Raw genomic sequence first — 27,954 nt, forward strand, 5'->3', positions numbered from 1 at the left:
AAAAAAGAAATAAATTATTTGATTCAAAATCAAGAATATTGCTTCACAAGCAATGACAACATTCAGTCTCTGCATTTAATGCACATGAACATAAGAGTACACAAATCTGTAACAGAACAAACAATACTGACACATAAGCCGTTAATGTTAATAAGGCTTTCAGAGGCATCGAAAGGGAAACAGAAATGTCTGCAATGTTTACATTCAAGCTGTTAGGATCATCATACAATGTATCATTAATATGGTTTCACTATTTAGACACTGCATTGTAAGAGGTTTTTGACGTTTTAAAAACACTCTATTACTAGTAGTTAATACTGCGACATATTATATACTCTTGAAGTTGCTTCTGATTGCCTGCAGTGCAATTTTGCCTCCAAATCTGAACATCTATCTGTGGTTTAAAACAAAAAACAGGTGCTGATCCAATTAGGCAATTATAAAACGAAACGCTAACTGATTTATGGCAATATTGTTTCTAAAGCAGAAAGCAGACGTAGAATTTGTGGCAGAGAAACTGAACAAGTTATCTGTGGCAAAACAATAATCCACTAAAACAGAAACAGTGTATCCTCACAAGAGGAAACAATCACATATGCACAGTATGATGAAACACAAACATATACTAAATCCTAGCACTGTACTCATGTCGAAGCGATACAAAACATCCATGTACAGATAACTTTACAAATTCTACAGCATTGTTTATCTAACGCAACACCATCCGTTTGCAATCTGCAAACAAAAATACTTTGTCGTTGTTCTCTGTTGCCTGGCAGTTAATAAGTAACTGTAAATCTTTGTGCTACTGTAAATTTAACTGCTTGCAACCTATTGTTAGAGATGAATTGAAATGCACTAGAGAAAAAGAATGGCAATTTTTTTTTTTTTTTTTTTTGTGTGTGTGTGTGTGTGTGTGTGTGTGTGTGTGTGTGTGTGTGTGTGTGTGTGTGTGTGTGTGTGTGTAGTCATTTGCCTACAAAGTTAACATGACAGATTACAACAAACTCTATAAATTATTTAGGCTAATCATGCATACATATACCCTGTTACATCATGGGTTAGGTGATGGGAGTTATACATTACGAATACATACAATCACTACTGTATATTGTCCGGATGGCCATACAGTGTTCCATAACTAACATGAAATGGAGAGCACTGGAAGAAAGGCAGTTAATTTGAGAGTTACAAGGCCAAATAATTAGATAGAAAACCAATGCAGTGAAACATCTAGTTGTGGTCAATCGTATGAAGACCAAAAAGCAGATCCAGGGTGGCGTACCAATTTAAGAGTACTGCATTCTCTTCTTGGTTTACTTTTAATTTTAGATACAAAGCAGAACTCAAACTAAACCTTTAGCTTCAGCATTTCTTTGTTGGAAACACCAGTCTTAAGTATAATGAGTTGCACATGAATTTACAAGCTTATTTTTTGACTAGAGACCATTTGTGAAGAACTGAGGCAAGTTGAGAAGATGCAATGTTGACAATATCTACCGTCAAGACTTTTACAAGCTGACACTTCACGTAGTTCCAATAGGAAACTTTTGGGGATATGTAAAACGTACACTTTCACTAAATATATGTTAGAAAAATCGCAGTGTTACTATTGCGCGCAGAGGGTATTTTCGCTTGGCAAGGAGCAACAGCAGACGGTGACTACTCTATGCACGAGGACGCTGGATAACCCCCTCCTTCTGCAGTGTGTTGAACTGTATGTTCTTGAAGAGCCCCAAGCTCTCCAAAACACTCCCCACACCAGACGCACTTGAACTGGGCTTCACGGGAGTGCACGATGCCATGTTTGGCCAAGTGTTCGCGCTGTTTGAATCCCTTGTCGCAGGTGGGACACTTGAAGGGTTTCTCTCCTGTATGGACTCTCCGGTGTCTCTGCAACTCGGACGAATATTTAAAGCGCCTCTCGCAGTCCGCGCACTTCATCGGCTTCTCTCGAGCCGGGTCGCAGCGGTGCTGCACGAAATCCGACGAGGACTGGAAGCGGCGGCCGCAGAGCGAGCACTTGAGCGGCTTTTCGGTGCAATGCGAGTTCTGGTGCCGCTGTAGCGTCGACGACTTTTTGTAGCCCTTCCCGCACACGTCGCACTTGTAGGGCTTCTCTACGGCGTTCGATCCGGAGTTCGATTCCGTGCACTTGTGCCTTAGCAGTTCCCCGGATTGTCTGAAGCCCTTTTGGCATGCGGCACATTTGAACAGGCTCTCGATGCCGTGGACGTGCTGGTGGTACAGCAGGTGGGAAGGCTGCAGGAAACCCTTGTCGCACTGATTGCACTTGAAAGGCCGATCGGCCGGGTTTTTGTGCGTACGGCGGTGGCGAACGAGCGCGTACTGCTGTTTGAAGCTCATCTGACACTCCTCGCACTGGAAAGGCCGCTCTTCCGAGTGGGTCCGCTCGTGCTGCCTGAGGTCCGAGGGCCGTTTGAAGCTCTTCCCGCAGGCTGCGCAGCGAAACGGACGCTCTCCTGCTGGCTGGCACTGGTGGTGCAGCAGTTCGGATGACTCCTTGAAATGCAGCTCGCAGAGATTGCACTTGAAAAGGTGCTCGCCGGAGTGAGCGTACATGTGCCGTACAAGGTGCTGCCGGTGCTTGAAGGTCTTCTCGCAGACGGCGCATTTATAAGGGCGATCGGCGCTGTGAGTGCGCTGGTGGTGTGCCAGGTGGGAAGCCTGGCTAAAGCTCTTCTCGCACGTGTCGCACTTGTAGGGTTTCTCACCCGTGTGCACTCTTTCGTGACGCGAGAGTTCCGAAAGGTGACGGAACGCCTTATTGCACACGGAGCACTTATACGGACGGTCGGAGCTCTGAAAAGCCGTAGTGGAAGAGGAACCCATGGCTGCTCCATCACTGGATGTCTCGGCAGTAGAAGGCTGCTGAGGGTTAGAAGACGTGGAATCTGGGCGGTATGTTTTTTCACAAATAGAGCACTTCATTGGATTGTTTCCAGTGCTGTGCTCGTTGTGATGTTGCGCCAAAGACGTGAGAAGCGAGAAGCCCATTTTGCACACGCCACACACAAACGGCTTCTGCTCAACCTGGACACACTGATGCTCTAGAAGATCCGTGGCTTGGTTGAAGATCTTCATGCACTGTGTGCATTGGAACGAACGGTCCTGGTTAACCATGCACTGGTGCTCGTGGGGATTGGCCAAGTGTGAAATATCGTGGCCACATGCGCCACATTTGTGGCCACCTTCGCTCCCCACCTGCAGCTGAGGCTGCTGAGCCGGCAGCGGGTGCTGCTGTGCATGTTGGCCGTGCTGAGCCTGTTGCAAAGCAGGGTCTGCCTGTAGGACAATGCCATACGCGGCAGTTCCCAAAGCATTCTCGGCCCCTTGAAGAAGGGGGTGCCCAACGGGAGGAGGGGCCACTGCATGTTGCTGTTGCCATGCTTCTGTCATTCTTCCACTGTACATGTATGAATTCTGCTTTCAGGAATCAGCACTTTGGGACCTGATTGCACAAAAATGTTCCAACGAGTGATGGTCAGTTCATTGGAAAAGTCATGAATGATGCTAAAATAGTCTTGTGGAGGGGTTCAAGACTTGTTCATCGTGTGAAAGTTTGACAAGGTGATTGTTTTATGGTAAATACCAATCCAGGGGGAACGTCTGTAATTTTCTCCAGCAAACTACACAGAATTGTCTCCAAATGCATACCTGCAAATGAGAAAAAAAAAAAAAACAACAGTGTCATTACACAAAAGCAGCTCATTCATGCAAGAATTACTCAGGGCTCCCATATCTTAAAAAAACATGAATTTCCATGCATTGTCCAATTACTGGATGAGAATTTTATAAATCGTAACATCAGTGGTTATCAACCAAGGGGCCTCAGCAAACTTCCAAGGGGCCCTTTTCAACTGTGTGGTATGACTTGGCTTGCTTTACTTTTGCCCTGTCCAAATACCCCCACTTGCGATCTTGGCCACTTGAGAGCTTGTGTACGCGACAGGAAGTAAGTGCGTAAGACTGTCCCATGTCTGCACACTAAACCCACACTCTCTTGAGTACTGTGTCAGAGCAGTGTTCGAGGCTAAGCGTATCCCATTATGCATTGTGTTTGGGACCTCACGAGCTCCAAAATCAAAATCTGCAAGTTAAATTAATTATTTATTACATATAATTTGGTAGTAAAACAAAGTGTTGCACATTTTTATTGGTGCAAATATGGGTAGGGTATGTGTATTTTGTACATTTACATTTATCACTTAATTAGAACTGTTATACTTCTGTTGGTTACATAGCGACTACTGAATAGACATTTAAAATGCAAAGTATTGAAAATGAAAAAGCTCTGTAAACTTGCATTTTTTGCAAGACAATTGTGTCCCATCAGGTAATCAAAAGTTCTACACCCACTTGCAGTCTTCACGCCCACTTGAACACTTGGGCCAAATACAGGAAATACGTCATGTAAGTAGACAAGTGGTCAAGTGCAAAGACCACAAGTTTGGGTATTTGGAAAGGGCAATTGGCTCGGTTTGCTTTTCCACTGCAGTTTAGTACTGCTTCAAAGTGGGTGGGATTATAGACTGACGTTATACTTGCACCACCACCTCGTCTACTGACCATGATACAGCCATTTCTTTTTTCAAAGTTTGTTTAAAGCAAGTAATTTAAAAAAGCCGTGCGAACAAATGATACGGCGGTGGCTGTTGCTGACCATTTAAATCTAGTGGGTTTGGTGGCTCATGGTGTCAAATCCAATAACACTGGTAGTGACGATTCTCTCTGACCAGTCAGTGACCTGCAGTGTTTACACATCACATTTTAGTATTGGTACGGCTCGCTTGGAACCTCAACCGAGGTGGTACTAAAAAGAAGTACCAAATACTAGGTACTGCACACAGTGGAAAAACCTCCAAAAGTGAGCCGTACCATGCAGTGGAAAACGGCAAAGGTGAATTTGAAATAAAATCTTTTCGAAAATGAATTAAAACTGACTTCATTGAAAATGAAAAAGGGGAGGCTCAAAAACTAATCTACCCATAATATGAAGCTTAAACTGTAAGATACATTTCTAGTGCCGATTTTATATTGTAATTTTGGCCACTGTAAAATGGGTCATACCATTACCTAAGCAGTTGAATTAAAGGTGCAATATGTAATATTTTCTGTCCGCTAGAGCCCTATTCAAAACAAAAGCGTAGCTTGATGAAGCCAAGTTTGAGTGCGGAATCTTGGGACATGTGGTCTTCACCTCAATGGACGGTGCAAATGAATAGGCATTGGAATCGGGAAGAAATCATGTTCATGGATGTGATTATTAACGTTACTGTAGTGTGAAGCAGAGCAGGAGCGAGTGTTGTGGAGCTGAACGAGGAGCTGGAGCGATTGCTCAACACGCCTCACGAGCAGCGGGACTTTTATTATGACACAGTGACAGTCGCCGGTGCCATTTCCAATTCTCCGGTCATGAGTATGAGGTAACGCAGCTCTGTTTATCATATTAGATACATTTGAGTGTGTTGAAAATGATGTTATAACGTTACTCTGTGTGTTCGTTCGGCGGCTGCTGTGAGACACTGTTACACACTGCAGTAAGATAGATCCATTTTACAATATCATATTAAATGCTGGATGATTGTGTTGATAAATGGCATGCAATTCATTTTTAAAACATATTGTATGATGGAGAAAATGCTGTATTACTGTTACTAAAGATAAAGATGCATCTGATTATGCTATGTTAGCTACTTGACAAAATAGTGTTTTTCTCTGAGGCATGGTAAAGCATGGTACTCGCAAAATAAAATCAAGAAAATTAGATTTAAACAATAAGACTAAACGTGTTGAGCTATATAACAATTAGTTTTCTCTCTATAAATATATCAAAACAGTTGTTCCCTTGTCTATTAAAACATGTAATATATTAAAGCATCTTTGGTGTTTCCATGGTTTCTACAAAATAAAAGCGGAAACCGAGGGTAACGCGGGTATGACGTAATTGACAGGCGACTCCTCACACGTCCCGGAGCCTTGGTTAAAATTGCAATTTTCTCATGATTTACAAATAGTTGGAAACATTTGGGATATTGTAAGTATTCAAGTTAACAAAATATATAACACTGGCCTAGTGGTTTTTGGATATTTTACTGCAAAATTCTTACATATTGCACCTTTAAAGGGATAGTTCACCCAAAAATGGAAACTGTCATTTACTCACCCTCAAGTTGTTCCAAACCTGGATTCATTTTTTTTTTTTTTTTTAAGAATATATATATTATATATACTATGGAAGTCAATGGGTTCCCCATCAACTTTTTGGTTACTCATATTATTCAAAATATCATCTTTTGTGTTCAGCAGAAAAAAGAAACTCATACAGGTTTGGAACAACTTGAGGGTTAGTCTATGACAGAGTTTCCATTTTGGGGTGAACCATTCCTTTTAAATACGCTCAGAGACGTGCATTTATTGCATGGACGAAGAACATATTGCGTTAAAAATGCATACAGTTCAGCTGAATGATAACATTTGTCCTCTTTAATGCAACTGAACCGAATTTACCAAGCAAAGTGTTTGCTGAAAATATCCACAACTTAACATTGAAATAGCAGCATTCAGTTTGCTGTCAACTGCAATATTATATATAACACATATACATATATGTGTGTGTGTGTGTGTTTGTTTGCTTTCTCACACCTCTCCCCCTTTTTTATCATTCTAGCTGATAAAATTATGAGCCAAGCACAACTAGAAAAAGACATTTTCCATTACTTTTTACGTTTGTAGTCATTTCTATGACATTTGCAGGTTTATTCGTGACTCTGGGAACCCTGAATACTGTTAATAATGATTCTGGAGTGAACTCAGGAGGAAAGGCGCCCTTACTAGTATTTACTACACCAATCACATGCACATCACTGATATGACTCGATCTGTAATTGACTTCAAACAGAAAACCAGCATTCCCGTTACAACATGCTCACACACACAAATCAAGAACAACTGATGTGTGCTTTGGAAAAAGCATTGTTAATACAACACAAATAATCGTGCCATGCAGTGAGAATCTGAAGTTAAAATACACGAATATTAGAGCCGACTGCATGCTAGCCTGGAAATAAAATGGGAGAAATCCGGAATTTCCTTTGATCGTCTTAATCTTTTACCCGGTGCAGAATATAAGCCATGCTTTGCATATCAGAGATCCATATGCAAAGCCATATCGTAAGGCATGCCATTAAACACTGTCCTCGCTTTTTATTCGCAGTTTGTGTTCAAGAAAACTTCAGCTAGCTTTTGACCGATGCACACTTGCAGCCAGAGCTAGCCAGCGCTGCTAATGCCCTCCTCTATCAATCTGCCCTTCTGCAATCGCTACATTTCATGTGACTCACAAACAACACATGCAATAAAGACATAATCTGCAACAATTCATAACGCGTCTGCAGATCTGCATGCAAATGATACGCAAAGCCCCATGCAAGTGTGTTTACCAGTGCGCTAAACTGTAGCTATAGCGTTAAAAGAGGCAGCAGCCGCCACCTCACTGGCTTTAACCTACTTTGCGTCGCGTTTTCCCTTCGATACCTTGTTATCCCGAAGATCCACGCTTGTAATAAATGTATGCAGGACGTTTTAAGGCAGGGAGGAAAAAAAATCGGGCGCTTCCCTGCCAGTGGGATGCAGAAGGCCCAAATAAACGTGACGCATCGGACCTCTACGACCAGCCCCTCGAACAAGGCGGACACCCCGATGATATGGGCGGAATCAAGGCGATGGAAAATCACTGATTTTCTTATATATGTGAGCGAAACTGTCAAACAGCTCGTTCTGTCCGACCATGCAAAGTAATAATGTTAAAAATGATCAAATAATGAAGTAAGTGTGTGTCCTCACAATGGCGTTGCAACGTGCAGATATGGACTGGTTTAGAGTCACCAGCATGTGCAATTTAGATATTGTGTATTCTGAAAACACGTGAAATATTTTGTCAATATTTTTGTTCGACTCCAATTATACTTGTACCTATATTAGCTTCACATGTGTGTAAATCCTAAAGGAATTGGATTCTTATATGCCCTTGAGCAGTTATCTATCTATCTATCTATCTTGGATCATTTTTTAAATGTTACTATACATAGACTACTACTTTTACAGATGGTTCATAGAACATTCAAAAGTTCTCATAATATTTCCAAAAGGATAAATTGAAGAAAACATGCCATTAATGTTTTCTTTAACGTTCACATAACCAAGAAAAAACGTTTTTAAAACATTAAAAAAGTAGACGTTTTGAGAACATTCAGAAATAACATTTTCATAATTTAATGAGAATGTTTGCAAAACATCAACATAACTTAAATCGTATTTTTGTTAGCAGGGTGAATTTGAGTCATTTAATCCTTTCATGCATGAATTCTGATAACCTCAGTCATTTTTTCCACTATGTTTTTATTGTTCTTAGGACATGAAAAACAAGATTTGAAATGTAATTATTTACATATTTTTCAAAGAGATTTCCAGATGTCCAGCATGCGTTTATGGTTTAAACTGAAGAGATAGTGTATTAAACGTAATACAGTAATAACACAGCAATATTGTGTGTATTTAACAAACCAATCAATACAATTATATAAAATCATGTGAAAACTATAAAATATATGCAAAAAAAAATTATTTGCGTATGTTTGATGGAATCACGTCCTCATGTTCCGATTTCAGAGATCTTTACAACCTGCCAAGGTAATCGGAGTATGTCAGTTTACCTTTACAAGTAATGTGCATTACATAATCAGATTACCTTTAGAAGTTACGAGTAAAGTAATGCATTACAAATAACATGCATTATGTAATCAGATTACTTCTTGATGTTACAGGTAAAGTAACGCATTACAAGTCACATGCATTATGTTATCAGATTACTTTTTGATGTTACGATTAAATTAATGCATTAAAACAATGTGCATTATGTAATCAGATTATCTTTTGATGTTACAGGTAAAGTAACACATCACAAGTAAATTATGTAATCAGATTACTTTTTGATGTTAGGAGTAATGCATAACAAGTAATGTGCAATACATAATCAGATTACATTTTGATCTAACAAGTAATGCATTACAAGTAACATGCATTATGTTATCAGATTACTTTTTGATGTTACGATTAAATTAATGCATTAAAACAATGTGCATTATGTAATCAGATTATCTTTTGATGTCAGGTAAAGTAACACATCACAAGTAATGTGCATTATGTAATCAGATTACTTTTGATGTTAGGAGTAAAGTAATGCATTAAAAGTAATGTGCATTACATAATCAGATTACCTTTAGAAGTTACGAGTAAAGTAATGCATTACAAATAACATGCATTATGTAATCAGATTACTTTTTGATGTTACAGGTAAAGTAACGCATTACAAGTCACATGCATAACACAATCAGATTACTTTTTGATGTAAGGAGTAAAGTAACACATTACAAGTGAAATGCAATATGTAATCAGATTACTTTTTGATGTTATGAGTAAAGTAATGCATTAAAACAATGTGCATTACATAATCAGATTACTTTTTGATATTAGGAGTAATGCATAACAAGTAATGTGCAATAGATTATCAGATTACATTTTGATCTAACAAATAATGCATTAAAAGTAATGTGCAATACATTATCAGATTACATTTTGATCTAACAAGTAATGCAATGATGTCCAGCATGCGTTTATGGTTTAAACTGAAGAGATAGTGTATTAAACGTAATACAGTAATAACACAGCAATATTGTGTGTATTTAACAAACAAATCAATACAATTATATAAAATCATGTGAAAACTATAAAATATATGCAAAAAAAAAATTTATTTGCGTATGTTTGATGGAATCATGTCCTCATGTTCTGATTTCAGAGATCTTTACAACCTGCCAAGGTAATCGGAGTATGTCAGTTTACCTTTACAAGTAATGTGCATTACATAATCAGATTACCTTTAGAAGTTACGAGTAAAGTAATGCATTACAAATAACATGCTGTTACGGGTGGCTGGTAGAGAGATGAGGCAGATACGGATTTCCACGATAATAGAGACTTTACTTCAAACAATGGCAATGAACAACAGACAGACACCTTAACAAAACAGAGAACGGACGAGGAGTGAAGGGAGTGAGTGCAATATATGGGGAGTGCTGACAATAGAGTCCAGGTGCAGGTGATGAGTGACGATGAGGAGCTGACGAGGGAAGTGAGTGCAGGTGTGGAGAACAGGAGGATTCTGGGAAATGGAGTCCAGGGAAACAAGGGATCTGTAACAGTACCTCCCCCTCCCGGTAGGCGCGTCCTCGCGCCGTAGATGTAACAACCGGGAGGGGGGCGGGCGCCCTGGAGACCTCAAACCGGAGCAGGGGAAGGAGTAAACTGGAGTGGAGGTCTCCAGGGCAGGTCCAAAAACCATGGGGGGTCAGGAGCCGTGGGCAACCATGGCGGGTCAGGGGTTGAAGGCAGCCATGGCGGGTCAGGAGCCGTGGGCAGCCATGGCGGGTCAGGGGTTAAAGGCAGCCATGGCGGGTCAGGAGCCGAAGGCAGCCATGGCGGGTCAGGTGCAGCGGGCAGCCATGGCGGGTCAGGTGCAGCGGGCAGACATGCAGCGGGCATACATGGCGGGTCAGGTGCAGCGGGCAGCCATGGCGGGTCAGGTGCAGCGGGCAGCCATGGCGGGTCAGGAGCCGAAGCCTTCGAGGCGTTGAGCCCAGGCGTCGCTGAAGGACTGGCGGGTGATGGCGGAACCGAAGGCTCCGCCGACCGAAGCGCAGCCGGGGCTCCAGAAGGCCGCAGTGAAAGCAGAAGGACAGCCAACAAAACGAACACCGGGGGGAGTGAGGAGGCCAACTGAATCCGAGGGACGGAGTGACGGAGCGGAGACGGAGGAGTGAAGTCCAGAGGAGAGGGCAGGCTGATGAATGACCAAGGTGTGAGTGGAGGCAGGATGGAGACTGGTGAAGCTGGAGGACTGATGGGCAACGGTGGAGCAGAGGGAGGTTGGAGCCGGGTGAAGGTACGCGCCCAGAGGTCCGAGGTGTTGAGCTGGGCGAGGGGGCTTGAGGTGGAGGTGAAGAAAAGACATGACTTGGAGTAGGCGGGAGAGGGAGGCAGGGAGGGAAAACAGTCTTTGGGCTGGAGAGTTCAATCACAGAGACCATACTAGAGCGGCTGGCTCGGCGGCGGCGGCTGGAGCGGCAGGCTCGGCGGCGGCGGCTGGAGCGGCTGGCTCGGCGGCGGCGGCTGGAGCGGCAGGCTCGGCGGCGGCGGCTGGAGCGGCTGGCTCGGCGGCGGCGGCTGGAGCGGCAGGCTCGGCGGCGGCGGCTGGAGCGGCTGGCTCGGCGGCGGCGGCTGGAGCTGAGGGCTCGGCGGCGGCGGCTGGAGCTGAGGGCTCGTAGGCGTCGGAGACTGGAGAATTTTGCTCGGCGGCGGCGGCTGGAGCTGAGGGCTCGTAGGCGTCGGAGACTGGAGAATTTTGCTCGGCGTCGGAGACTGGAGAACTTTGCTCGGCGTCGGAGACTGGAGAACTTTGCTCGGCGGCGGAGACTGGAGAACTTTGCTCGGCGGCGGAGACTGGAGAACTTTGCTCGGCGGCGGAGACTGGAGAACTTTGCTCGGCGGCGGAGACTGGAGAACTTTGCTCGGCGGCGGAGACTGGAGATCTTTGCTCGGCGGCGGAGACTGGAGATCTTTGCTCGGCGGCGGAGACTGGAGAACTTGGCTCGGCGGCGGAGACTGGAGAACTTGGCTCGGCGGCGGAGACTGGAGAACTTGGCTCGGCGGCGGAGACTGGAGAACTTGGCCTGCGGCGGAGACTGGAGAACTTGGCTCGGAGGCGGAGACTGGAGAACTTGGCTCGGAGGAGACTGGAGAACTTGGCTCGGAGGAGACTGGAGAACTTGGCTCGGAGGAGATTGGGGTTGAGGGCCATTTCATCCCCTCAAATACAATTAAAATCCCCACAGGCACTGGAGCTGGCTCTGTGGGGACTGGAGCTGGCTCTGGAGATACTGGAGCTGGCTCTGGAGATACTGGAGCTGGCTCTGGAGATACTGGAGCCGGCTCTGGAGATACTGGAGCCGGCTCTGGAGATACTGGAGCGGGCTCTGGAGATACTGGAGCGGGCTCTGGAGATACTGGAGCGGGCTCTGGAGATACTGGAGCGGGCTCTGGAGATACTGGAGCGGGCTCTGGAGACACTGGAGCGGGCTCTGGAGACTTTGGTGCCGCTTTCTTCCTCCTCCTCCGCTTACTGGGCCCAGTAGCGGAATATGGGTCCAGCCTGGGGCAGGCAGGGAGTTCGCTGGAGCGGTGTGCGGAGGAAGCCGGAGGTTGACTAACTGGCCCGGCCAACCGTGTTTCTGGATGGACCGGACGACAACACTGATCCTGAACCTCTTCTACTAAGAAATTGGAGCCATTCAACCACAAAATTAAATTGATAGTTTCGCTTAAGGAGAAACAAAAAACAGGTTCATCAAAACGGATAGTGTCGTCATCCAATCCATCCAAAAACAGGGAGATCAACTGAGCGTCGGGCCAGTTAGACAAGTAAGCAAGCTCAACGAACTCCTCCACATACCTCTCCAGCGAACGTCCTACCTGCAGGAGCCCGATAATGCGTTCGCTGGCTGTTAGGGTGAGAGGCGATGGAGGAGCTGGATCCAGGGAGCTGGGGAAAGTCTCCATTTTTTTTTTTTCGTGGAAAATCCGGTCGGTTTAGGTCCGTTCTTCTGTTACGGGTGGCTGGTAGAGAGATGAGGCAGATACGGATTTCCACGATAATAGAGACTTTACTTCAAACAATGGCAATGAACAACAGACAGACACCTTAACAAAACAGAGAACGGACGAGGAGTGAAGGGAGTGAGTGCAATATATGGGGAGTGCTGACAATAGAGTCCAGGTGCAGGTGATGAGTGACGATGAGGAGCTGACGAGGGAAGTGAGTGCAGGTGTGGAGAACAGGAGGATTCTGGGAAATGGAGTCCAGGGAAACAAGGGATCTGTAACACATGCATTATGTAATCAGATTACTTCTTGATGTTACAGGTAAAGTAACGCATTACAAGTCACATGCATTATGTTATCAGATTACTTTTTGATGTTACGATTAAATTAATGCATTAAAACAATGTGCATTATGTAATCAGATTATCTTTTGATGTTACAGGTAAAGTAACACATCACAAGTAAAGTAAATTATGTAATCAGATTACTTTTTGATGTTAGGAGTAAAGTAATGCATAACAAGTAATGTGCAATACATAATCAGATTACATTTGATCTAACAAGTAATGCATTACAAGTAATGTGCATTACGTAATCAGATTACCTTTTGATGTTACAGGTAAAGTAACACATCACAAGTAATGTGCATTATGTAATGAGATTACCTTTTGATGTTACGAGTAAAGGCATTAAAAGTAATGTGCATTACGTAATCACATGACTTTTTGATGTTAATGCAAATTACTTTCTAATAACACAAATACATGAACAACAGTCACAGTAATAGTATAAACTGTATCTGAAATATAGCTATTGATGCATGATGTCCACTAAAGTGGACAAATGATTAATCAGGATTTTCTCCTATCTAAAATCAATACTTGGAAAATGTAACTGTGATATGACATATTAGATATTGCTTGATGCTTCAATAGTTTTTTTTACCTGCAAGAGTCTCCTAGGATAGAAGGAATGGATGAAAATTCCGGAGCAACTTGGCATTTCTGACTGGCCATCAGCCATCTTGATTTTGAGGGGGAAAAAATTCAACATACAACGGTTTGCCACTTGGTGGCAATGTATAGGATGATGCACTAGCGTCCACTGTAGAGGTTGATGTGCAACTATGCCATCAAAAGCCATGCATATGCAAGAAAATGCTTTTTGAATAGCTCTCCACTGAAGTGAACTCTATGCATGAAAAGGTTAAATACAGTCAGTCCTCTTGGTGACCATATTGATTATTCCCCTGGAACATTTCCAGTCAGAGCTTCATCTGCTTGAAGTTGGAGGGATTTAAATCTCCAGGACTGTTGGTCAAGATTGTGTCAAAATGTGTCTCAAATCACACAAAACATGAAATGTATCTTTTGGTCTGGTTCAGCTTATGCACATGAAATAAACAAACATGAGACTGGACCCCCTGTGGTGAAATTTTTTTTTTAAGTGCTTTAAGTCAAACCATGTGCAAATTCAACAGTATTTTCTCCTTAAAATTGCAGTGAACCAAAGACCGTCTAAAAATGCTGTTTAAAACCGCCCTTTCCCACTGTTAAATTTTTAAAAAAAATGATTTTTAGAAGGCATCTGTCCGACTCTGAGAGGGCGAACGGTAACATGGTTTGTGAAAAATCAGCAACACATTATCAGCTGTTTGATAATGTAATCAAGCCAAAGGCTAATCGTATTAATTAAGTTATACGTCTGATGTTGTAGAGAGCGATACATAAAATGCATTACCATTCTGATACATCAACTTGTAGATGATCTTGTCTCGCTCTTCCACTTCTTCTTCTGAATCAGTTTCTGGTTCAAATGAATTAAACCAATATTTCCATTTACCATTGTGAAGCGTTTACTCCAGTTGACCAAGTGGATCTCTGGGGGTGGGGACTAATTTGCATATTCATGAGTCAGCGTATACTAAATGAAGAAGGGTGTAGAGTTACACTCAAGCTATTTTAAGTCATGAAGAAATTATTTTCACAGGGAAAAAAAACATTTAAATATGTCATTTTGGCTATCAGAGATGAGTTTTAATGATTGTGGAAGCTTCCATATTGACCATATAGGCTGCTCACGAGTGGCTCGTCTCCTCATATAAATTTTTTTTTTCGGTGGGATTGGTATAAAAACTGAAAACCTGCTGATTGTGTTTTTTTTACATGAGCGTTTTATGTGAAAACCACGAGCCAAAACATAACCTCAAACATTTTATTAATTTTCCACATAACTTGGAAACAATCTCATAAATCATTGCGTAAGAAAGGGCATGCTTAGGCATGCAATGATCTCACAACATGATATCACTGGATGAGTAGTATAAAATATACAATAGCAGTTTATCATTCATTAATTTAGATAATGTCAGTCAGGTCCCACTGAGAAACATAAGCTGGTATTTTTTACACTGCTTTCAGTCCCAATTGTTATCTAAGTTGCTGGACAGAGAGACAGGCAGAAAATCACACAGAGTAACAGCGGAAGAGAACAGGCTAACAAACATGCTGTAAAAATCTCCACAGGCTTAGGCTCAGTTCTTAAGCCAACTTGATTTGTTCAAAGGTTGGGTGGGATAAGAGACAAACCGTTTCACGTGACCTCTGTATGAGCGGTCACCTGTACATAACCTGCTCGCTGGGAAGGTTTCTCAATTAAAAAAGGCACTCAGCATATCAATGATATCTTGCAAACTTGTTAAAATATGTTCAGTAGTATAGAATAGTATATATTGAAAACAGTCTCAAACTTTATCATCGAGTATGAGCCGGAATACTCAACCACTGCTGCACCTCTGTTGTACTTTTATGTCACATTGCAGATGTGATGTGGTGTACGAGAAAACACAGAAGTTGCTTTAGCGGTGACTCTGGCATAGCAGTGTGTCAATGGTGTATTCGGTGAATCAAAACGAACTACACGACTGGATTGTGCTGAAATTCAGTGATTATTAGAAGTGTGGAAAGAACTCTGCAGGCTTTTCTGGTTAAAACGGTATGAGAATGATGAAGCCCTTGAAGATAGCTGTTACCACAGACCTATAGTTGTGTCAAATCTGGGTATGTAGATGAGTTGGAAGAGTTGGAATCAGTTGTTTTCTATGCATGATGCAATGAGTGTCTGCAGCGATCATATAGGGCTGTACCCTGGAATACAGTGGGAGGATGTGTGGTCTCAGACTGGTTGGTTATATATATATATATATATATATATTAGTGTGAACTGCACCTTACATCAACTATATCATAGTACATAAAACCACAAGACCATCTTTAATCTTCAGAGTCTCAGGCCTGATGTGCATTCGAAAAGAAAAGAAGTGACATTTGTAACTGTTAAAAATGTGGTAAAACATATCAGAAGAGCCGTATATTTAAAAACCTAAATGTGCGTAATACTTCAGATCTACAGAATATTGTAAATGGACCTTTATTATGAATGGAGGAAAAAAGTAAGCAAAGTTAACTAATGGATTTATATAATAAATTGAACCATAAAAGAAGTTTACAATTTACATGGACTTGCCCAACTTACACAGACATTTACTACTGTAATTTTTGGGTTCCTTATATTAAGAAGTGGTGCTAAATGTGCATATCTTACTCTTGATGATGATCAATGCTGTTATTGACATTCTAGAGGCCGTATGATTAAATAAAGAAATGAATGAACAAAATGGCTACACCGATGTTGAGTAATATCACCAAGACCACCAGGATAGAGCTGGAGCCCTGTAGAAAGAGAGCAAAATATTGCCATTAGAAATATTGTAAGGCTTTCAATCGGATCACAAGCTTAAACGTATTTAAACCAATAAAAGGTATCGTATTAATATTTATTCCTTGTACCACTAAATATATACTGCAAATAGTACCCAAAAGTGACACCAAGAGCACCCTTTTTTTACCTATTCAATTTCTCCATAGAAATTAAAATAAAAAATACAGAGTTCTAAGCTTTGAATGAAATCACCCAGCTCTGAAATGGGAGTAAAGCCCAAAGTATACTTCACTTTTTATGTGTACGCGATGATGCGAATTTCGTCATCAGAAGAGTACGCGCGTGCTGCATGTGCACCGCTAGATTTTTTACGCACAGGTCACACATGCGCATTTAATTTTTTTTTACATTAATTAGTTTATCCACAAGGTGGCAACTGTGCCCTGAAGGCGTCGATTCACAAGGTAGTCAAAGAAAAACTGCATAAACAGAACAGAGCGGAACGCATGCAAGCTACAGCGACGATGGAGGCCTACATAGACGAGAGATTGTGTGAAAAGGTTAGAAAGTACCTTCATTTGTACAACTTTGGCATGAAAGAATAGAAAGATGTTTACATGGGTTGTAACTCGTGGCTAGAGATTGCTCTAAACTATGCATGCGTTGAAAGTCTGTGTATGCGTATGAGTTAAATGACTGTGACTGTGCGCGTACACACTAAAAAACGAAGTATACCCAGGGCGTGAACAGTCACTTGTGAGTGACTATGTTTCTAATATGGACTCTGATTGGTGGAGCTCTCTCTTAATTATGGGTAGTGTAGTCCTGCACCAGGAACTGAGCTACTAAACACAATTGTTTGAAAAGTAAAGGAATAGTTCACCCAAAAGTGAAAATGATCCCATGATTTACTCACCCACAAGCCATCCTAGGTGTAAATGAATATCTTCTTTCAGACAAACACAATCAGAGATATATTTATAAATATCCTACCTCTTCCAAGCTTTATAATGGTAGTGAATGGGGGGTTGAGATTTTGAAGCCCAAAAAAATGCATCCATCCATCATAAATGTAATCCATACAGCTCCATGCGTATGGTCATCTGCCAGAAGCTAGTTATTATAGTTAATAAAGCTTTAAATATGGATATTTTTCTTACAAAAGCCCATCGCTTCACTTCAGAAGGCCTTTATTAACCCCCTGGAGATGTATGGATTATTTTTATGATGGATAGATGCAATTTTTGGGGCTTCAAAATCTCTACCCCCATTCACTATCATTATAAAACTTGGAAGAGCCAGGATATTTATAAAAATATCTCAGACTGTGTTCGTCTGAAAGAAGATACACCTAGAATGGCTTGAGGGTGAGTAAATAATTGCATAATTTTCATTTTTGGGAGAACTAACCCTTTAAGTCACATTGCCTTGTGGCTTTTAAAGAATCATAAATCATCACTTATACACCTCAGAGCTCATGGTAGGTCTGTCATGAGAGGTTGAAGTGGAAAATGAATGTGATTTTTACTACCAGAACCTTAAACCTTCTCAAACTCAGCTCCTGGAGCTCCTGGTCCTGCAGAGTTTAGCTCCAATCAGCTCCTGCCTCGAAGATTCTAGTAATCCTGAAGTCCTTGATTATCTGGATCAGGTGTTTATTTAGAGTTGGAGCAAAACTCTGCAGGGTAGATTAGTTTGAGACCGCTGACTTACAGAACATTGTCACCTTGTCACACTGTTTACTTACTGAGTTTGCCTTTATCAGGTTCAGATGCTCTACTTCTTGGTCCAGTGGTTCTGGAGAAGACGTTAAAGGGGGTGAAAGAGTAATGTCCCTGTGCAAAGGCCATTCCTCCACGTCAACCCCAACATTCAAGGTGTCGAGCATCTGCACAGAGTCCATGGAACCTTCCCTGGCTGCAAGACCCCATTCTTTGCCTTCGTGGTTTCGCTGACGTAGTCTCTGCAAATTGTGCCCTTGGAGACCCGAGCCTTTCATGCCAGAGCCAAAGTTCTGTTGGGAAACGGAGTCTAGGGGCTGGAACCTCATTTCAACCCGATAATCATTTTCCCCTTCTTTCTCCTGCAGATGTGAATGGGAAGGGATCCACTGGGGATTGTTTTCAACAGTCCAATCCAGAGTGGAGTTGTTGGCTCCACGGTCTGACAGCTGGTATGCATTTAAGCTAGACTCACCAATCGTATGATTGGTAAAGGACTTTCTTGGCTTGTGGTTGAAGTGGACATGCTCGTGTTGTTTGTGATAGGAGGAAACATGCTCTTGGGGGTTATAATGGTAAGAAACGTGTGGTTTTTCATGTGCAGAAATAAAGTCCTTTGGTTTGTGATTGGAGGAAGCATGCTGATTGGTCTTGTGATTGGATAAATTATGACCCGTGGACTTGTGGTTGGAATATATGTGCACCTGTGGTTTGAACTTGGAAGAGTCGCAATCAACAGAGTTGTGATTGGATGGTTTATGCTCACGTTCTCGTTCCCTGGGAATTGTATGTTCCTTTGATTTTTGATGTTTCCAGGGCTTTTGATCCCACACCTTCTCAGGAGCCATATGCTCAATGGGCTTGTGATTAGAGGAGCCGTTCTCCCATGGGTGGTGAGTCGAGGAGTTCTCATGGCCATTAATGTGGCCAATCTCCTCTTCCAGCAGGGATGGCGTTGTGGAGCGACTGCTCTCCCCTTTGCTTCCTCTTCTGTGAGGATACATCTCAGCAGTCCAGTTGTTGGCCCCAGCTCTCATGTTGTCCATGCCTCTACCTTCCACCAGTACCTGAATCTCTGCCCCTCCTTGTTCATCCACAGCACTCTGTCGCATGAAACAAGCGTTCCTAGTGCGATGAGAAGGTGGGCTGCAGGGGGGTGAGGGGGGGATGCTCAGAACTGGGCTCAGGTCAGGCGTCTGGGCTGGAGGTGTTGTGTCTGGTGTGCAGAGCTCAGGGCTGTCTGTGCCAGTGGAGACCACCTCCAGGTCTTTCTCCTTCCTGTCCTGATGCTTTGGTCTCTGGCACTCCAGTCCTAGTAAACGGAAATATCGAGACATGGTCATATTAGATAATGTATTCTAAAATACTATCATTATCAAGGGTGTTTTGACGAATACGAACAAATAGTCAAAGTATAAGCAATAGCACGAATAAATAAAATAGAACAATGATTCAAATGAAATAAACCGTGCTTTCCAGGTAGGTCTAACAGTAGTTTTCAGGTACAGAAATTGAATAAAGTAAGCTAATCAAATGTTAAATAACTCTGCATAGACTTCACTGTATAAATGGAACATAGATTAATCCTTATTAAAGTTACAAACGTTATTCAGTCAAGAGCAGTGAGTGTTTTTTAACTATATTAGGCTGCTGTCACTTTAAAACGAATGCACGGATCCAATATACTGATGCACGTGTGTTTTCTTTCTTAACTGTTTACGTTCATTTAATACATTACCGGCTATGTTTACTAGGATACTCGCTGAGAGGGTTATTTTTGACATAATTTCTGTGCATTTGTCCGTGCAGGAAGATATGAAAGAGAGAATTGAGTTCCCTTTCACGTCTTCTTGCACTTGAATATTTAAATTGGCAAGGTTTAAACTTTCGTGATGATGCAGAACTGGCCCGTCAACTGTCCCGTGCATCGTTCATGTTTGTTCACGTTCATGTTCTCACAACATTATGTTGTTAGAAATCATAAAAATTGACTGGCACTTGACAATGTTTTTTTATATACTCGCCAATGCTGATTTCTTTCTTTCTTCAGTCGAAAAGAAATTAAGGTTTTTGAGGAAAACATTCCAGGATTTTTCTCCATATAGTGGACTTCACTGGGGTTCAACAGGTTGAGTACCGACCCAGTGTCTACAAAGTGAAGGTGCAAAGACTAAGTCAAACGCCCTTTACAAAAAAAAGGTAAAACAGAAGTTGGAGGAGAAAATGAGATGGAGTTTTTCGCCCTAATGCAGTACTTCAGCCTACATCTTGAGTGACCTTTCCAACATGATTACGTAATGCGTGGCACATCGCAGAGCAGTGCAAGACAAGCATTTGTGGTTAAAAAATATTAGTATCATTTTTTTTTTTTAGAAAATGATTAATCATTTCACTAGATAAGACCCTTATTCCTCATCTGAAATCATGTAGAGCTCTTTGAAGCTGCACTGAATCTGACATTTGGACCTTCAACCCATTGAACCCCAGTGAAGTCCACTATAAGGAGAAAAATCCTGGAATGTTTTCATCAAAAACCTTCATTTCTTTTCCACTGAAGACATAAACATCTTGGATGACATGGGGGTGAGTAAATTATCAGGAAATTGGAATTCTGAAGTGAACTAATCCTTTAATTTTAGGCCCTCAGTATATAAATAAATGTAATATATTAAGAGTTACATTCTTATAGGCCTATGCATTACAGATATAGTGCTCAATGATTCTGTGGCAGTACTGTATGTTGCAGAATTATTTCTTCTTTTATTTTTATTATTTATTTTTTGACTGACCATTCCCATAGTGATGGAAAGAGGGGGAAAGTTCTTTGGCTATAGCCCTGGCCAGACGACACTCCTCCAGGGCTCTCTGTGCGACTCCCTCTCCAGCATCTGCCTTTCCTCTGGCATGGCTCATCCTGCAAAGAGAGGAAGAAAGTTTGGTTCAATAGCATTTCATTTCATTTTGATGCTCCAAAGCAACATCTTTACCCATAAGCAAGCTGGGTTTCATTCAGTGGTGTCTTGCTCACATGATCAACTCACAAATGTGGAATAGAATTTCGCTTTCATGTTAGATATCTTACCTGGACAATGCTATCTCTGCCTTCTGCTTGGCTATGTCTGCAGCCTTCTCAGCAGCCTCCACAGCACGATCCACCTTTTCACGGATTTTGCTGGTACGGAGTGGTATTAGGTTTTTCCGCTTGCCACTCACCAGAACATTCTGCTTGTATTTTCCCTCTTCCTTGGTTCCATCTGGAAAGGTGGTGCAGCCATAGCCATGCCGCTTGTTCCCAAACCACTCACCTTCATAGTGAAGCCCATCCGAGCGGTGACTTACACCCCACCCTGATCGCATGTCATTCCTCCATTCGCCAGCATATGTTTCGGTGACAGTGGCGTCCACGCTGCCCCCTGCCTCCGCTTCACCTAAGCTGACGTTGGAGTTGATGTCTGAGGCGGCTGAGCTGACTGTGCTCATACCTGCCTCGCTGCAGAAGGAACTCTGCTTGCTTAACTGGCTGGCCAGAGAGCTCTTGGACTCAGACCTCCGCAACTTTAAACCACTAAGTATGGACTGTCGGAAGCGGCCTTTCCTCTTCCTGTGCCTGTCTGCTTCACTGTGAGCACAAAGTACAAAGCCGCTACGCCCCACCGGACTGCCAGATACCCCACTGACACCAGAGCCATCTTCAGGAGTGGGGGCCCCTTCGCTGTGATCGGATCGTAGGGAGTTTATGGAGGTGCACATAGGGGAGAAGATGATGGCTGCCATGCCATAAGGCACACTCTGTCGCACTCCATAGCCATGACGCATACCACTCAACCACTGGCCCTGGTATGTGCCTGCGAAAGGAACAGGGATAGAGCAAAGTTCATATCAGTATTCGTATCACTTGTACAATGGGGGTTTCATCCTAAAACACTAAATGACAAAAAAAGTTTTTCTAAACACTTATGCAAAATCTTCCTTATTCATGAGGTCATTGTGTGCAATGGCCAAAAAGCTAAAATGATGCAATCATCTTTAACGCTCTATTGCCGCGTTTCCTTTGCAGGAATTTTTCCCAGGAACTAGGGACTTTAGGGTGGCACTCGGTGTGTTTTTCGACCGCAGGGAGCAGGTTCTAAATGAAGTTCCGGGTTAAAATCTTCCCATCAGAAAGTCCCTGCTCATGAGGTAGTACTTTTTCAAAGTTCAGGAACTTTTAGGGGTGGGACTTGGGTGCTGAACATGCTGATTGGTTGAGTTCATGCAGCATTTTGATTGGTTTACTCCACGCAGCATTTTATTTAAACCACCATATTTAAAAGTCTGTCGGGGTGCATGCAGTAAGAGGTGTTTACTATTCGAATCAATAATGGAGTTTAAAAAATACGACGACAATGACGAGGTTCAGGCTTTTTATAAGCTTATATGTGGTGGACGAAATCCAGAGGGAATTGGAAAGTTGCGCACAGTCCTACATCAATACGCCAGACTGGAATGGAAACGCAGATAGCAGCAGGTTTTTTTTTTTTTACATCTGACCTTTGACCTGTTTTTTTAGGGTTTTGTCATTTATAACCAACTTTGTCCTATTAGGTAAATTATTTTTGGCAAATAAACTTCAGACACATTCAAATGCATTTTCACTATCTGAATAGTAGTGAAAAGGTCTTAGTGTAAGTCCTAAAATTCCATTTCATCTTTGCTACTATATTTCATTTGGATGTGAAAATGTCAAAAAACTAAAAATGACATTAAATTCAGACTGCCTGGATTTCGTTGCCTGGAACAGTGAAACCATGTCTTAGTGTTTCAAAAAAAAAAAAAAAAAAAAAAAACGTAAACATTGTTTCATTCTTGAAATTCCAAATCAACACTCTAAAACATCTTGTGTTATTTTTTCTACCCAAGTCCTGGGTTGATTTTTCCAGTGTATGGGTAGTTTTTGTGTTAGACGTTTTTTGTGTTGAGTTATTTATCGCGGGCTTTTAGCGCCCTATTCAGGAGAGAGCATTGCAGCTCTGTCAAATTGGTGCATGTCTTCGGTAAAATACAGATTTGTGTATGATTTATTGTATCTATGAATTCATTATTGAGCTTTATATCGTTTCATTTTATGCAAAGCAACATAAAGGGGTGCGATGTGAGTCACCTAAACGAGTGTCACGACTGTCTTTTGGTGTGATGGAAATGCCTTATGCCTTGCATAAAATTGTATGATTTTATTAAAAAACATATAGAATATAAATACTTAGGATGTTAAAATATGTTCTCAGAATTGTACACTTATTATTCATAGACAGGTTATGGAGTCAGTCACAGCATTTTTCGGCTACGATTAAAACGCAGGCAGCGGTCTGAAGTTATCAGTTCCCCCGCCGAACGCGAGTCATCTCCGGCACGAGATCCAGCGCACAGTGGAAACAGGACAACGGAGACTGATCGATTACACTTGAATTACTTCTAATTGTTTAATTTTTACTTATAATATTTGTTAAACGAGTTTAAATGTAGGCAATATGTGGTTGTGTGGAGTATTTAAAAAAGTTTAAAGGTTTTAATCTGTAAACATTAATTCATGTATGAAGTAAAAAAAACAGAAATAGTAAAAATGCATCAACCAATTATGCTGGGTTAAATCAACAACCCGATTTGCTGGGTAAAATTAACCAAAAGTGTTCTGTCCTACATTTACCCAGCCATTGGATTGAAAAGAGTGAATGATTGTGAAAATCAACAAGACTCTTCTTTTTCAGCCTACACTTTCCACATGTAACTCGATTTTGATTGGTTTAGTCATCAATTTTGGAGCATTTGTTTGTCAGTGTCATGAGGCCAACCGGCAGTGGCATGTTTCCTTACCTCTGGCTGTAGTATGGATTACATCTTCCAATCTGGCAAATGGATATTGTACCAAAATACTTTTTTTTTTAAGTTTTTTGGTTAAATATTATTATTGTATTTTAAATGCAATTTCCTCTGTGTTATTAATACATGAAATGACGATACACCATAGAGGGTTACAATGTTGCAAATTTACATTCTTGATATATACATTGCACAGCTATCTAAAATCAGAGGAAAATATGTGTGTTAAATGGCAAAAGGTATTACTATTAGCAGGAAATAGGTAGTGTTTTCGAACAAATGTGAAGTTGTATGTTGTTACAAAGACTCTGCGCAGCGACAGTAACTGTCCAGGGTGCTGAAACGATCGACACTCGTTCTCTGCTTTAGCAAAATATTACAGTCCTGGTTAGTTAACGAGCGAGTGGTTAAGGACAGCATCGATCTCATTCAGCTTTGGATTCAAGTCTGACCCGATCTTTCAAATAAACAGGACGCCTGTCGTGTGATCCGAACATAAAGGTTTATTTATGTTTCCGTTCGCGTGTGATTCATGCCCAGATCACAGCACCACTATGTTCCGCATTAATCTCCGTGGCACGTCAGGAAGCGGATTACACAAGAATGTGAAACAGCCAATCAGCGAGCACAGCGAAGAGTCTCTAGCGACACCATGACCTGCTGTCGGTCGGTTTCCATGGTAATTTACTGTACAGAGGCGTCTGTGCTGTAAATTATAGTTCATATGGTGAAATGTTATCCTGCAGAGCATGTTACTGTGCTAATAATTAAATCTGCTGTAGAATATTACTGAAGCAGAGCAGTTGTAGAATCACTCAGTGTTACACAATTCGAAAGAGAGCTTTCTGTTTTCTGTAATTTAATAGGCTAATACTGAACTTCTGTTGTCTCCTCTGACTTTGTAAGTGTTTCCTGTCAACTCACAGATCACGTAATATGTGTTGTTGCTCATGCACTTGCAAAGATCAGTGGTTTTCCATTGGTTTTGCTTCAGACATCGGCCTAATTTGGGTTAAAAACAACCCCAGTTGGGTTTAAAATGGACAAACCCAACAATTGGTTGGGTTAAATGTTTGCCCAACCTGCCAGGCAGTTTTATTTAACCCAATAACAATAATCAAAAGATGAACATATATTAATATACCTACGTTAACATACTTTGGGTTCATTTTAAGCAAGTGATACAGTAATATTTAAACAATAGTTCAGTTAAATGAAACCCCAAGTTGGGTTGAAAATGGACAAATCCAATGATTGGGTTGTTTTAACCCATTGGTTGGGTTAAATGTTTGACAAACCTGCCAGGCAGTTTTATTTAACTGAGCTATTGTTTAAAAATTGCTTGCTTAAAATGAATCCAAAGTATGTTAAAGGATATTAATAAATGTTCACCTTTTGATTAATATTGTTGCCCCTAGTAATTTTGTGTCTGATTTTTAATTTCCATCTTAATTTGGGTTTATTTTAAGCCAGCCATATAATAATTTTTGAAAATAAAACTGCCTTGCAGGTTTGTCAAACATTTAACCCAACCAATGGGTTAAAACAGTTCAGTCATTGGATTTGTCTATTTTCATCCCAACTTGGGATGTTTTAACCATTGGCTGGGTTAAATGTTTGACAAACCTGCCGGGCAGTTTTATTTAACCCAACTATTGTTAAAAAATTACCATATGGCTGGCTTAAAATGAACCCAAAATAGGTTTGAAATTACTAGGGGCAACAATAATAGTCAAAAGGTGAACATTTATTAATATACTTTAACATACTTTGAGTTCATTTTAGGTGAGCAATACAGTAATTTTTAAACAATAGTTAAGTTAAATAAAACAACCCAGCAGGTTAGGCAAACATTTAACCCAACCAATGGGTTAAAACAACCCAATCATTGGATTTGTCCATTTTCAACCCAACTTGGGGTTGTTTTAACCCATTGGTTGGGTTAAATGTTTGACAAACCTGCCGGGCAGTTTCATTTAACTGAACTATTGTTTAAATATTACTGTATCACTTGCTTAAAATGAACCCAAAGTATGTTAACGTAGGTATATTAATATATGTTCATCTTTTGATTATTATTATTGGGTTAAATAAAACAACCCAGCAGGTTAGGCAAACATTTAACCCAACCAATTGATTAAAACAACCCAATTGCTGGGTTTGTCCATTTTCAACCCAACTTGGGTTGTTTTTAATCCAGCATTTTATAGAACGTGGCTTCTACAGTGAATGTGTGCCAAAATACTGTAGGAATGATTGGAAGTACAACTTATGGGAATCATAGTGTATTCGCCTATTTACCTTGCTACCCTTATTTGCACAATTATATATCTAGTTAGTGAATTAACCCACTGCTATAGAGGATATCATTTGAATCTCACCTCCATCCGAGTAGGTCTCCGAGCCATATCCATCCTGTAAGCCATTGCTCCAGGTGCCTTCATAACGGGAGCCACTGCTAGTGCTTTCCAACTTCCCATACCTTCCCTTGAACCCTTGTGTCCATTCCCCCTTGTACTCCCACCTCCCTTTGCTCTCCACACCGATGCCATGCCTCTTGCCCTGCGCCCAGGTTCCTCTGTAACTGTTCCCACTGGGCCAAGTGTAAACTCCAAGAACTTCAAATCCATGGCTCCAGGCCCCCGCGTATTCCCCCTGGCCCTGGGGCCCCGTGCAGACCCCTCGGCCATGAGCCTTGCCCTGTTCCCACCCTCCACAGTACGACCCCCCATCATCAAAGTCAAACCTGCCTCCAGTGGACATGCATGAAACAGGTTTTGGCAAATCTTCAGAATGTCAAGTGGGAAAAAAATGCAAAAAAAGGAAGACTGTGATAAACTAGGCAGGAAGTGTTACAGCAATATTCCTTCAAGTAGATTTCGTTTGTATAGAAAAAAAAAGCAGTCCAGGCCGTTTAAAGGGGTGAAAAAGAATTTACCAGGCTACCATCCTGGTGTTATAGCTCCTGCCGGTTTGTGCACGGCCTTTGGTCATGGATGTCTTTATTGTGCATGCTACTTCCAACGGGCATGCAGATGGTGAGCTTCTCCCTTCCTCTCTGCACGGTCCCAACAGGCTGAGGCACACAGCCGCGTTCCGCCTTCCCTGCGTGGAGATCAGCAGGCAAACAAGGCCTAGTTTTTTTCCACAGCCGAAGAGATCCACACAGCAGCAGCATTGATACACTCAATCAGACATTACACGGCCCCCAAACGTACCACAAAAATGCAGGTGTACAGGAGGGCATCTGAAGCCTCGAAGCATGGATGGCGTCACGGCCTCCCTTTAGATCACGTTTTCGACAGCATTTCCTCGCTTAAAAACGTGTTAAATAAGATCAATCTGGCACAGCATTCCTAACGCTGCTCCCTCTCGCTCTCTTTTCCCTTCTGCGCTCCTGCTGTGGTGTAGAGGTGAAGCTTCTCTCCTGGAAGACTGGTTAAATCTTTGGTCCTCTCCTCCTTCATGTTTATGTGCATATTTGAAGGTGTGTATCCATGATGGTCTGAAGCCATATGATGCTGAGTGTCTGTAGAATATGCTCATTACAGGACTGTTCCACCCCAACCCATTCCCCTCCCCCACACATGCTCTCCTTGTTGTTCTTAAAGGGATAGAGGCAAAGAAAGTCATATGCATACAATGGCTTCCCTAATTATCCATTTCCATATAACCCCTTCCCTCATGACACTCTCTAATGATATCTGCATAACAGCATAATGCATTTTGTTTTTCAGTCCTACACCAAATATTAGATTGGACATGTAAGTATATTATAGAATCTCATGGCAGTTAAAATGCAATAACCAGTGTATAATTTGCATAAACAGATAACATGCATGACTTAAAGCAAACCCCAAGAGAGAGAGAGATGAGTATTTTTTCATTTTGTTTTGTCCAATAATGTTTTTATCTGATT

The 27,954-nt window shown here is 41.8% G+C and overlaps 2 protein-coding genes across 5 annotated transcripts; both read right to left on the reverse strand.

Annotated features, from left to right (window-relative positions):
- Positions 1–905: 905 nt before the first annotated feature.
- Positions 906–7,694, reverse strand: LOC137030975 (zinc finger protein 319). 3 transcript variants are annotated; one of them, XM_067401519.1, is made up of 3 exons: positions 7,532–7,694; positions 3,614–3,678; positions 906–3,472 (listed from the first exon to the last, which is right to left on the reverse strand). In XM_067401519.1, the coding sequence occupies exon 3, from the start codon at positions 3,433–3,435 to the stop codon at positions 1,663–1,665; it is 1,773 nt and encodes a 590-aa protein (XP_067257620.1). In that variant the 5' UTR covers positions 3,436–3,472; positions 3,614–3,678; positions 7,532–7,694; the 3' UTR covers positions 906–1,662. The 3 variants fall into 3 exon arrangements, with proteins under 3 accessions (XP_067257620.1, XP_067257618.1, XP_067257619.1); XM_067401517.1 differs by having other exon boundaries at positions 906–3,678; positions 7,532–7,693; XM_067401518.1 differs by having other exon boundaries at positions 906–3,678; positions 7,558–7,633.
- Positions 7,695–16,343: 8,649 nt separating this feature from the next.
- Positions 16,344–26,798, reverse strand: jph3a (junctophilin 3a). Of its 2 annotated transcripts, XM_067401522.1 has the most exons (7): positions 26,417–26,798; positions 21,262–22,024; positions 20,969–21,093; positions 19,041–19,491; positions 18,946–18,965; positions 18,206–18,612; positions 16,344–16,469 (listed from the first exon to the last, which is right to left on the reverse strand). In XM_067401522.1, exons 1-7 carry the CDS (start codon positions 26,796–26,798, stop codon positions 16,389–16,391), a joined length of 2,229 nt encoding a protein of 742 aa, XP_067257623.1. In that variant the 3' UTR covers positions 16,344–16,388. The 2 variants fall into 2 exon arrangements, with proteins under 2 accessions (XP_067257623.1, XP_067257622.1); XM_067401521.1 differs by having other exon boundaries at positions 18,206–19,491.
- Between the last annotated feature and the right edge of the window lie 1,156 nt (positions 26,799–27,954).

Source organism: Chanodichthys erythropterus, chromosome 11 (assembly GCF_024489055.1).
Source record: "Chanodichthys erythropterus isolate Z2021 chromosome 11, ASM2448905v1, whole genome shotgun sequence".
NCBI classification, from domain to species: domain Eukaryota; kingdom Metazoa; phylum Chordata; class Actinopteri; order Cypriniformes; family Xenocyprididae; genus Chanodichthys; species Chanodichthys erythropterus.

Excerpts from the sequence above, each read along its gene's own strand:
- LOC137030975 (XM_067401519.1), bottom strand. The coding sequence starts at position 3,435 with ATGTACAGTGGAAGAATGACAGAAGCATGGCAACAGCAACATGCAGTG.
- jph3a (XM_067401521.1), bottom strand. The coding sequence starts at position 26,798 with ATGTCCACTGGAGGCAGGTTTGACTTTGATGATGGGGGGTCGTACTGT. Across the intron at positions 22,025-26,416 it reads GGAGACCTACTCGGATGGAG|GCACATACCAGGGCCAGTGG; the intron begins GTGAGATTCAAA and ends TTCCTTTCGCAG. Across the intron at positions 16,470-18,205 it reads ACCTGATAAAGGCAAACTCA|GGCTCCAGCTCTATCCTGGT; the intron begins GTAAGTAAACAG and ends CTCTTTCTACAG.